General features: G+C 43.4%; 1 protein-coding gene across 1 annotated transcript in view; it reads left to right on the top strand.

Moving 5' to 3' along the window:
- Positions 1–277: 277 nt before the first annotated feature.
- SMAD7 (SMAD family member 7) overlaps positions 278–10,987 on the top strand; it is a 41,607-nt gene continuing 30,897 nt past the window's right edge. Inside the window, exons 1-3 of the mRNA XM_077816661.1 lie at positions 278–2,328; positions 3,754–3,807; positions 10,296–10,370. Coding sequence (XP_077672787.1) covers positions 1,827–2,328; positions 3,754–3,807; positions 10,296–10,370 — 631 coding nt within the window. The 5' untranslated portion in view covers positions 278–1,826. The remainder of the gene's footprint in view (positions 2,329–3,753; positions 3,808–10,295; positions 10,371–10,987) is intronic.

The following is a 10,987-nucleotide window of genomic DNA, read 5'->3' as shown; positions in this document are numbered from 1 at the left end:
TCGCCTCCTCTCTCTCCAGACTTCAGAAATTAAAAAAAAAAAAAAAGAAAAGAAAGAAAGAAGCTTTTAGAAACCCGAGCTGTTGTTTGCGCAACACAATCACTTTTTTTTTTTTTTTTTTTAAAGCGACTGGGTGTCTAGACGCCCACGTGATTGGGGGCCGGGGCTGGGCAGCGATACTGCGCACTGCGAGTCACCGAGGCAAAGCAGGGAGGAGGAGGCTGCTGGCTGGAGAGGGGAGCTGGCGGACGGCAGCAGCCCAGAGGCAGAGAGACCATGGGCGCTGCTAGGTAATAGCCACCTCAACTGGGAACCCCCCCTCCTCTTCGCAGGCCACCCCCTCCAAAGCACAAGCAACTCCCCCTCTCTCGCCGCAGGGAAGAAAGAAGAACAAGAAGGTGTGCGCGGGGGAGACAGGCTCTCCTGCACTGAGATCCCTGTGAAGGAAGAAGGGAGTGGAAAAAAGGAGGGGAAGGAGGAGAGGGGGGGGGGGGGGGAAAAGCGAAGCAAACCAGGCGAGCCAAGCGAAAGGAGCTGCTTTTGGTGCGTGTGCTGGTAGCCGATGCAAGGACTGGAAAGGCTGCCTCGAAGGAGGGGAGCTGCAGCCAGAGGAGAAGGAAGAGGAGCTAAAGGCTGCATTAGCATTTACTAGAGAGAGAGCGCGAGACAGAAGAGAGACTGGGGGGGCTGGTGATCATTTCAGCTCCTGTCATTATAGGATCATCCCCTGTCACTTCTCACCCATCCGTCGCTTGTATTTTGTCAGGGCTGGGTGGGAGGAGAGCTGGGGGCAACTGTGGTTTTTTATTTTTTATTTTTTAAACTGTCCCTGCCTCCTGGTCTTTCTGAAAGACAGGCACACAGAGAGGGAGCGGATCAAGCCTTTCGGGAGGAAAGACACAGGCTCCCCACTTTTTAAAAATACACAGATCTGGGTGAGCAGCCGCGTCGAGGATTTTTTTTTTGTGTGTGTGGATTAAACTCTTTCGATAAGAAGAAAGAAAAAAAGCATAAGGACGAGTTGGGCTTTTTTTTTTAAAGGATGTAACACGCTTGGATGCATTTTTATTTTTTAAAACATTTTGATTATTCATTCAAACGTCCAAATTTTAGGTTTTTTTTTTAAAAAATGCGACGTTATTTTGGCTCTTTTTGAAAAGAATCCATCCACCCTATGTTATAGAAATTCCTTTTTTCCCAACCTCCCCCCCAACCCTCCTCTTTTGATGGAATCTGTGGATATGTTATTACTAAGGAAATAGAGGTTGGTTTTTTTAAAATCTTGTGCCTTGGTTTTGCCACAAAATTTTTTGGGAGGGGTGGGGAAGACCTTTATTATTTCTTTTTCTTTTTTATTTAAAACAGCCACCCTCGTCTGAAACCAAATGTGATCTAAATGTTTTGCAATCGCTTTGACAGACCGGCGACGGGAGAAGATCTGTTATTCCCTCGTCTGTTTGGGGGGGGCATGTTTTCTGCAATTCTTCTCTTACACTGAACATTGATCCCCCCCATCTCTTTTAGTTTATATTTTTTTCATTTCTTATATAGAGGTGGCAAATTCTAAATATAAATTTATAACTTGTAGGATTTTCAGTGGATTTTTGAAGGATTTGAGAGAGACAGAGGAAACCCCCCAACCCTTTAAGAGACTGGCATATGTTACAGATTGTTTTGGCTCTGCCGCAACCACCAGCCCTCCTCCCCACTGTATCCCTATCATTTCAGGCTGCTTGTGTTTGCTGCCTGGACTCGGATCCCGGATTCTTCATGATTTGCGGACGACATGCTCGTTTTTTAGCCGGGGAACCTTCTTCTCGTCCCGCATGTTCAGGACCAAACGATCGGTGCTCGTCCGGCGACTCTGGCGGAGCCGTGCGCCCGGCGGCGGGGAGGAGGAGGAAGGTGAGCCCGGCGAAACAGCCGCGGACAGCCGGGCGCATGGGGCTGGAGGCGGCCGGGGCTGCTGCATGGGCAAGTCGGGGAAGATCATCACCAAGGCTCACCTCGGCTCGGAGGCGGAATTGAAAGCGCTGACCCACGCGGTCCTGAAGAGGCTGAAGGAGAAACAGCTGGAGGTGCTCTTGCAAGCGGTGGAGTCCAAAGGGGGCGCGCGGACCTCCTGCCTCCTCCTGCCGGGCAAGGTGGACTCCAGACTGGGTCAGCATTGGTACTCTCTCCCTTTGCTGCTGTGTAAAGTATTCCGGTGGCCGGATCTCAGGCATTGCTCGGAAGTGAAGAGGTTATGTTGCTGTGAATCTTATGGAAAAACTCACCCGGAGCTGGTCTGCTGCAATCCCCACCACCTCAGCAGGCTCTGTGAACTAGGTATGGCTGAAGGCGCACGGGCAGGCATGTGCCCCGGTGGGACACTCCTGAGCTGGTGTGGGTGATAAGGGAGGCGAGCGGGGGGAGACGGTTGTATGGACAGAAAGCCGGGGAGGGGTAGCACAAAACTGGTTCTTAGGATGCAACTGTATTGTTCGTGTTTGTGACACATATAATGGTCGAGGCTTCCAGTTTGACTCGGGCAACATTCCCACGTACTTTAATCCTATGGAAGTGTTGTCCGAGTGAGGGTTGCAGTTTTTTGCCTGCCTCTCTTTCCTTGCAATGCTCTTCTTGCACGGCGGGTTTTCTTTCGGTCAACGCCGGGTGTGAATTCATACCAGCAGTAAAACAAGGATGTGGTTCACTACTGTATTTGTGGAGAAGGCTGTGTACAAAAAGGGAAACGTGTAGGTGCCTGGAACCCTTCAAATGATGTTCAGAAGATAAGTTTGCCTTATGTAGGGCTGATGTTTTGCAGAGAGGTCCCAATGAACAGTCATAATCTAGACTGCTTTGCTTTAGAAAATGAATCCCTTGATCTGATGTTTAACAGCATTCCCAGCCAGCCTGGGATTTACAAAGCAACCCAACATTGCAAGTTGGTGGTTCACAAATCCTCCACCACCCCTTAACTAGAGAACGCATAATTTATGGGTTCCAGTTTGTCCGATGCAAGCATGCTTCCCTCTCCCGCAGTCAGCAGACTTCGCTTTCCAAATAAGACTCAGAAAAGTTTCACAGCGTTTGATCCGCTAGTGGCAAAAAAAGAAAAAGACGGAAAGTTTTCAAATGCCGTTTTCTTTTGTTGATGGCAATGGGTTTGGTTGTGTTTTGGTTTTTTTTTTTTTTTTTTTTGGCACGTTTAACTCCCATGTTACCTACCCGATGGCCTAAAGGAGCGATCCCTGACTTGCATTCCACCCCCTGCCCGTGTTTAAACATTGCAATTACTTGTAAACTTTGCTTAGTTGGTGTAGAATGGAAATGATCCAGTTCTGAGTAGTGGGTAGAGTTGTGGGAGGGGGGAGAGAGAGAGAGGTAAACGTCAGCACTTGACTTTTTTTTTTTTCTTGCCGTTTCTTTTTTCCCTTTTCTGTGAAATGTTAAATGTGTGTGCAGCTAGCAAGGATTATCTGGCAGTCTGGATCAGTTGGTGATTTCCAGTGCTGGAGTGTTTTAGCCGAGCCAAGGAGGCCCTGATCAGACAGCCAGAGTAGCAGATAGCAGGGAGACTGGCGCCAGGCGGCCCCTTTTGTTTATCTGACAGCTAAATATCAAGGCAATCACCGCCTAGCTGCCCTGCCTCCAACCCCCAGAGCTAAGACAAACAGTTTTGCTAAAAGAATGCCACTGTTATCATAAGTTCCTATCTTTTTTTCTCATGGCTCTGCCTTTATTTTCTCTGTGATTTTCTAATTCCAGAGTCTCCCCCTCCACCCTACTCCAGATATCCAATGGATTTTCTCAAACCAACTGGTAAGTAGACCTTTTAAAAGTAGGCTACCGTCTTCAGATAAAAAGGGAAAACATGCCTTTCTCAGGGGGGAATGTCTCCTTCCTTTGTTATACTTCTTATGCCTTTCACTTTTTGGCTGTTTCTGTGGGATTTTTGCCCCTTTGCCACCCCAATGATTTAGTATATGATTTGGCTAAGAAAACCTCTAGTTTTAAAACCCAGAAACTATTGTAGGTAGTCCATTTACATTGTTGCCTTTTCTAGATGTACTTGTACCAAGTAACTTGAAAACTCAGAATGGGTATGCACATAAAATAGTGTGAGTCAGTAGGTTTTGCCAACTTTGCTTAATGAACATCTGCAAGAAGTATGAAGTCTTCCTAATATAGTTTACAATTCTAAGTAGTAAATGGAAATTCATGACTTGTCAACTCACTGTATTTGAATTCTAATGAACTTAGGTTGGTACAAGGTACAGCAGAGGATTCTAGGAACATTAATTTTTATTGATACAAATAAGTGTTGGCAAAAGTGGTTGTACAAATCTTCTGTTTAAAAAAAAAATCATCTGTAATTAAGCATTACCAAATTAAAAAAATATGGAGGGGAGCTAAAAGTTTCTAACACAGCTCTTCATGCCTGTTGCTTGTAATTGAATGGCACCGTGCCAGGGCAGAAGCCCATTTGAGGCTGGCACCAAGCTCTGTTGCGGTTGTCTGCATAAACTTCTGGTTGGCAGCAAGCTCGCCCTGTGTTAGATAAATAGGACTGGCACTGTGGAAGGAGACAGGTTTAGTGAAAATCCGGAAGTGGGGATGAAATCAGGGAGGTGCAGAACTCCACCAAGCCCCTTCATATCTCTCTGAAGATGAATGGATCTAAAGTATTGATTATAGCACAGTTATCTTTCTGGTTGTGTCCTAAAGTCACGCAGCACCCATATGTAAACTTAAACTCCCTTTTTAAAAGTAAAGTACTAAAATAGCTTTGTTCCTGTTTTTGTTCCAATTTCAGGGCTGTTTTTCTAAAATAGCTGATTTTCTAAAATTACTGCTATTCAGTTTGTTGGAGTTGGCTAGTTTCCGGAGTTCAAAAACTGTTAAAACCCCGAGGCCCTTGCCTGATAGGTTTCTCTTTTCATTGTAAAGTGTCTTTCAGTAAATGCTCTTTAAAAAAAAAAGGGGGGGGGGCTGCAAGTTATGAGGATATTTCAGAAAACTGGGAAATGGGCCTAGGGCCCTATCCAGATGTTGAGTGTCTCTTGTGATGTCAACTCCCATTGAAGTTAAGGTGCTTAGCACCTCATAGGAAAGTACTTGGTGCCTTCAGTACTGGACCCTTTTAATTAGGTTCATTTTCTCCACTGTAAACTCTGATTAACATAAGGAGTTTTCTCTATGCCATGTGGAAACAGGCACAGCTGCTTAATAAATGAATGGGTCACAAAGCATATAATATTTTGCCTGAGCGTTAAAGAACACTAGACAAATGTTCACTAATTAATGAGGATATATCAGTGTGATTATATCCTACATCCCTTACAAGTGCTACTTACATTTAGTAGGTTTCAGAGTAGCAGCCGTGTTAGTCTGTATCCGCAAAAAGAAAAGGAGGACTTGTGGCACCTTAGAGACTAACACATTTATTTGAGCATAAACATCCGTGAGCTGTAGCTCAGGAAAGCTTATGCACAAATAAATTTGTTAGTCTCTAAGGTGCCACAAGTCCTCCTTTTCTTTTTACATTTAGTAGTTGCTTTGATTTTCAAGGATTGTTTCTTTACACAGGCAAAGAGTCTACTGAGTAGTAAAGAATTTTGTTATTAGAGAAAGAGAGTTATAATTTAGACAAATTCTCGAATGGATAACAGAATGGTCCCATAGAAACTTCACATGCTTAGATTTGCATATGTAATTTCCCCCAATAATGGCTTTTTGCATAGGGCATAAACTAATTTGTAAAGTGTTCAGGAGGATAGCAGCCAACATAAAGCTATAGGAAAGAAGTGTTAATGATTGCCTTCAGTTTCCTGGAAAGACCTTAGGATAAATCTATTAGCAGGGTTTAAACATCCAATCTACCTTCGCCAGGACCTCATTTTCAGTTAGTGGAGTGATATATTTATTCATTAGCAAGTGTTGACATAAGGTAACAAAATGTGTGTAAACAGAAAAGCCGCAGAACATGAATGTGCCATTTCGAAAGGAAAAGTTCTTCGGATCAGCCAATAGGAAGTGATTAATGCTGCCAATCGGAAACTCAAAAACAACTGGTTACTCACCAAAAAGTTTAATTTAAAAAAAAAAATCCGTTTGGCAGTTGAACGCTGAATAATGTAAGACATGGAACAATGACAGAGACAAACAGAAGTCTATAAGTCTGTCATTGCAGGTGGTTGTTAACAACTGCTGGCTTCTTTTTTTTTTTCTTTTGCTTCCTCTTTCATCAAAGCGGTTGTGGACAGAATGAGATTGAGAACTTAATGTCTGTGTATCATTGCTATCTCCTGTGGCAGACAGAACCGTGCTGGGATCCTAGGTGTCCCACATTCCTACATTTCTAAGCATTGTGTCGAATATTATTTGCCTTAGGTTGGTTAAGTGAGAAAGAGGAATATTAGAATATTACAATGGACAGGTGTTCAAATCTGAACCATTTTAAGCAAGGAGCAGTCCTGTCCTCATTATTCACCAGTGTTCCACCTTTGGGAAAATAGGAAGAGAATGTGGTAGACTGTCCAGGCATGGTGAAGCCATTTTACTAGCACAGTTAAAACAGTTACCAAAGATCTTTCCATTTACACCTTGACAGTCTAGAAGAACTATCTGCAGATACTGCTAAGGAGAAGTGTACCTAACTGTAACCTGGATATCTCACATTGGTATGAAGTGTGATAGTACACAACTCCAACACAAGTGAGGGGGACTAATGCATGAGGAGGGCTTTCAGGATCAGGTCTTTACCTAGCACCACTCACACAAGTATCAAAGCTTTTATAAACATGAATGAAGCCTCCTAGCCCCCCTGTAAGTTAGCTACCTATTAATACAGGAACTGTACAGATGGGTCAGCTAAGGGCCAGGAACGTTAGGTGACTTGGCCAAGGCCACACAGCAAGTCTCTAACAAATCTGGGAACAGACTCCAAGAGGCATGACTCCAGTGCCCTAAATGACGTGCAAATTTGCTGTGACTTAAATGATTTTCACTAGTTCTCTTAGACAGTACAGTGAACTGTATTGTCCTTATTAAGAGCCTGAATCTGCAGTCCTTCATTCTTTCCCATTAGCTTCAGTGGTAGTGTTATCCATGTTAGGACTGCAGATTTGGACCCCAAATGAAAAGGCTCACTGGGGATGGGAGGTTGTCGGAGATGTCCTTGACTGGTCAGATGTGTGGAATTTTAGAGGCAATGTGATGGGGGTTCAGTACAATGAACTCTAAAGTAGAGAGGCCGACATACTGTTTATCTAAAAAAACCCCGTTGCTGTTCCATGCTGATGAGCTTCAGCAGAGTGAAACACATGTCCATGGTTTGCATCCATGAGCTGGGTAACCATGACTCATTTCCAAAAGCTACCACCTCTGCTGGAGGAAAGGATTTCTTGTGCCAGAGGGATATTGGTGGCCTGGCGTGCATGACACTACTCAGAATGCTCTCCTGTCTCACAGCTAATTTATACTAGTTCTGGTGTTTAAGTTTGTGAAGGTGTCTGGGCCCGCGATTTAACAGTGTGTATTAAAGATCCTATCCCTTTTCTCTTAATTCCCTCTCACCCCCACAAAGGCTATTTATCAGGCTGACCTGTCTTTACTGGGTGAGGCTGGCTGGACATGTTCCCTCTGGAGGCAGTCACAGAGGTCTCCCAAGTGTAATATGAGGTCCTTTCCCCCCACTTCCCCTAGGGTCTGAGCATGACCGAATTTCAGGGTAACTTAGCTCTGTCTCAAACTCTACACATCACACACACACATACACGCATGAGAGAGTATATATATAGTGTGGGCACTAGACGGGATGGTCGACCACTGACTTCTGTTTGCAGGGGAGAGTTAGGATCTCTCCTGTGTCTGTCACCTGCGTATTAGGATGCAAAAAACGACTCAGGCTAAGCATAAGGCCTGTGGATTGCTCGTGGTCTTCAAGTGTTGTTGATTTTAATGAGAATTGAAGGTGTAGCAGGAGACACTGCGCACCCCTCAGGGCCAGGCCCCTAGTCATTACCCTGTTGATGTGACGAACGTGATTTCATGTCCTTTGGAAACAGCTTACTTTACAAAGAAATCTGGGGTGAAAGGGTTAACATATAGGAACTTCAGATGAACCACTCAACCTTGGAATGTTTCACTGATACCAAAAAAAATAAGTAAAAAATGACAGTGCTCCGTATCAGCTAGAGTGCTTGGGTGAGGCCTGGATGATGCTAAGCATGCAAGGCTCAACTAGCCAAGGGTTAACACAAGGAACAGGAAAGGATCATCATGCCTTTTGCATAGCCTGTGCCTGCTGGGGTGTAAGAGGGAACATCAACAGTGGATCCAGTAATGGCTTATTCTAAAGTGAGGCCCATGACCCAGCGCTGTTCTCAGTTTAAATGAATTGATAAAGGGAATTTGCTATTGGATATTAGGGAGTGGGTTCAATTGAAGTCTGAAGAGGACCAAATGAAACTGTACTGTGGTACTTCATCAGTGGGCAGAGCTATGCTCAGGGAAAGGTCCAGGCTTTAGGGAGGGTCTGAATGAGGCCCTATTTCTAATGTGCAGCCTTGATGAAGAAACAGAGAGCTGTTCTTTGTGTTTGAATTCAAACTGTAGGGTTACTTTATCTCCACAGCAATTTTATGGTTAGGATTGTGTTTTTTAAGTTAGAAGAAGTGGACATACTGCTATGACTGTCTGTCTCCTGCAGTCTTGAGGAATAGATCCCCCAAGTTACTTTAAAATGTCTGTCTGCATTGCTAGCAGAAGAATCTGGTTATATTTGACTAGAGCAAGATGACATGTAAGGGGCAAATTATGGCTTTTTGATGTATAGCACAGGTCTCACATTGACTCCCAAGTGGGAGTGCAACATGTTCATCTAGAGGCAGATTAGAGCTGGATATGAAGCACTAGTCTGTAGTACAAACCAGTACCATATTTTTGACACCTGCATTCAGAAAGGTTGTGAGTGTATTGAGGGAAAGCATCAGCAAAAGCATTTGAGGGTGATCTCAAGGGAAAGATACAAGGGAGTCATCTGTTTAGATATATAAGTGGACAAGGTTTTTAAAAAAGCATATTTCCTTGGAACATAGAAAACAAACTACAAAACATTTAGAAAGTGTATCGTATACAGTATTTCACAAATAAGTCCATTTCCTGTCTCTCCTATTGTTTTCAGTTTGATTAACTGTATCCTGTTAAACGGTATATTCCTGTTATGGATTATACTTTACTCTGATAAAATGAGATTATACACACGTGTTTTTTTCCTTAGGTTTTCAGTAGTGAGTGCTTGAAAAAAAGTGTGGGGGACAAAAGACTCTATCCTATTGGTGCTGTGGCCCTTGCTTTAAGAGATGGTTTGTAGCTGAAATGATGTAATTTAGGGTGCCCTAATTTTGCATAACCAACTGTGGCAACTTGCCAGGAGCCTGAGGGTTGAATGTACATTTCAATTTTTCTCTTGACTGCGAATGCCTTTAACCACAGTATTTCCTTATGCTTGCATCTTCCCTGATAGATGATTAAAAATTGCTTGTATGGGTTCATCTGCAGTAAAAAGGTTGATCAACCTTGACCTCATGCTGCAATTACAGAAAGGGGGCAGTTGTAGTTTTTGGACTTCAGGGGGCAAAACTTTGCTCCTCCCTGAACTGAACACTTCTAAATGTCAAGAGGAATAGCTAATGAGACAGATTCCTTTAATCATAAAAGCCCCTTCAGTGGTGCATGGAGAGAATTTGGTCCAGTCAGGCCTCTTTGGTGCATACACAACTCGCTGGGAAGCAAAGTAATGTAGAGTCAGTGGAAGGGAAACTGTATACGAGTTCTTAATGAAATTAGCAAAAAAGACAGGAACAAAGGAGTAAAGTTGACATTGGACTATTTGTGACAAAAGTGGTGTATTTTTTTCTCTCTCTTTCAGTTTAATATTTCCACCTGGCCAACCTAGTTGTGTACTAGATTCAAGGTACAAAGCAGCTGTTCAAACTCTTTCGGCACTCTGTTAGTTACTTAAAGGATGGCAGACCTGATTTCATTAACCTGTGACTTGGACAAAAAGATTCCAGCCCTCATATAATTTTTGCATGTATTGAGTAATGATTAAGTGGTAGTGTAGAGTTTAGACAAGGATGATGAGTTTAGGGTGGATATATTATGATGAATGGCAGTGTCTGTGCAGACAATTAGTAATAGCTTCCTGTTGAACACTTTGGAATGTGTGTTCTGTTCTTGACATTGTTTACAGCGTGCTAAGAAACTAACATATACTAATTTCTTATTTTTTTCCTCTGCTGCAGCAGATTGTCCAGACTCTGTGCCTTCCTCCACTGAAACAGGGGGAACTAATTGTCTAGCCCCTGGGGGGCTTTCAGGTAAGACACATTATCTGTGGTATGCTTTACTCACTCAGGACTCTTTACTCCTAGTGCACCTAAAACTCCTGTTGGTTTTAGGCTGTGAATGAAGTAAGAATGATGCTGGGACTCATTTTCAACAGGAGTTGGGCACCTGGGGATGAATGGATGGACCCTGTGAGGAAAATTTACTTTTGGTGGTGGTTCACTATAGGGTGTAGATTATTTATAGAGAAGTGAGCAGGTGAATTACAGCTGTATCCTTATAGAAAAATTCAAGGTCAGTCCCAGCCCTTGCCTTATTTACACAGGTGGAACCTTTGGGTTCAGTGGGGCTAATTGTATAGATAAGGAGAGCAGTATTTGACTGGTGGTCTTGAATCTTTGTGGGTTTTTGTTTGGTTAGTGTAACTAGTTTCTGCACAGCCTTCTGGCTACAGTACATTCAATAATGGCATCAGTGGAGTATATAGTACCCTTACATGAAGACAACTGATCAAGTAGGTGTTTTCCATTCCAGCCATTGTGTTCTTGTATGATACTAGTCAATGGTTGCCTGCAAACTGTCTATAATAGGTTAGCAATCAGCTGAGAAATATTAGGGTAACCATATATGCATTTTATATATCGGGGGC

Source organism: Eretmochelys imbricata, chromosome 5 (assembly GCF_965152235.1).
Source record: "Eretmochelys imbricata isolate rEreImb1 chromosome 5, rEreImb1.hap1, whole genome shotgun sequence".
Taxonomy (NCBI): Eukaryota; Metazoa; Chordata; order Testudines; family Cheloniidae; genus Eretmochelys; species Eretmochelys imbricata.
The sequence above is the reverse complement of the archived record's forward strand: the minus strand, read 5'-3'. Positions and strand labels throughout refer to the sequence as shown.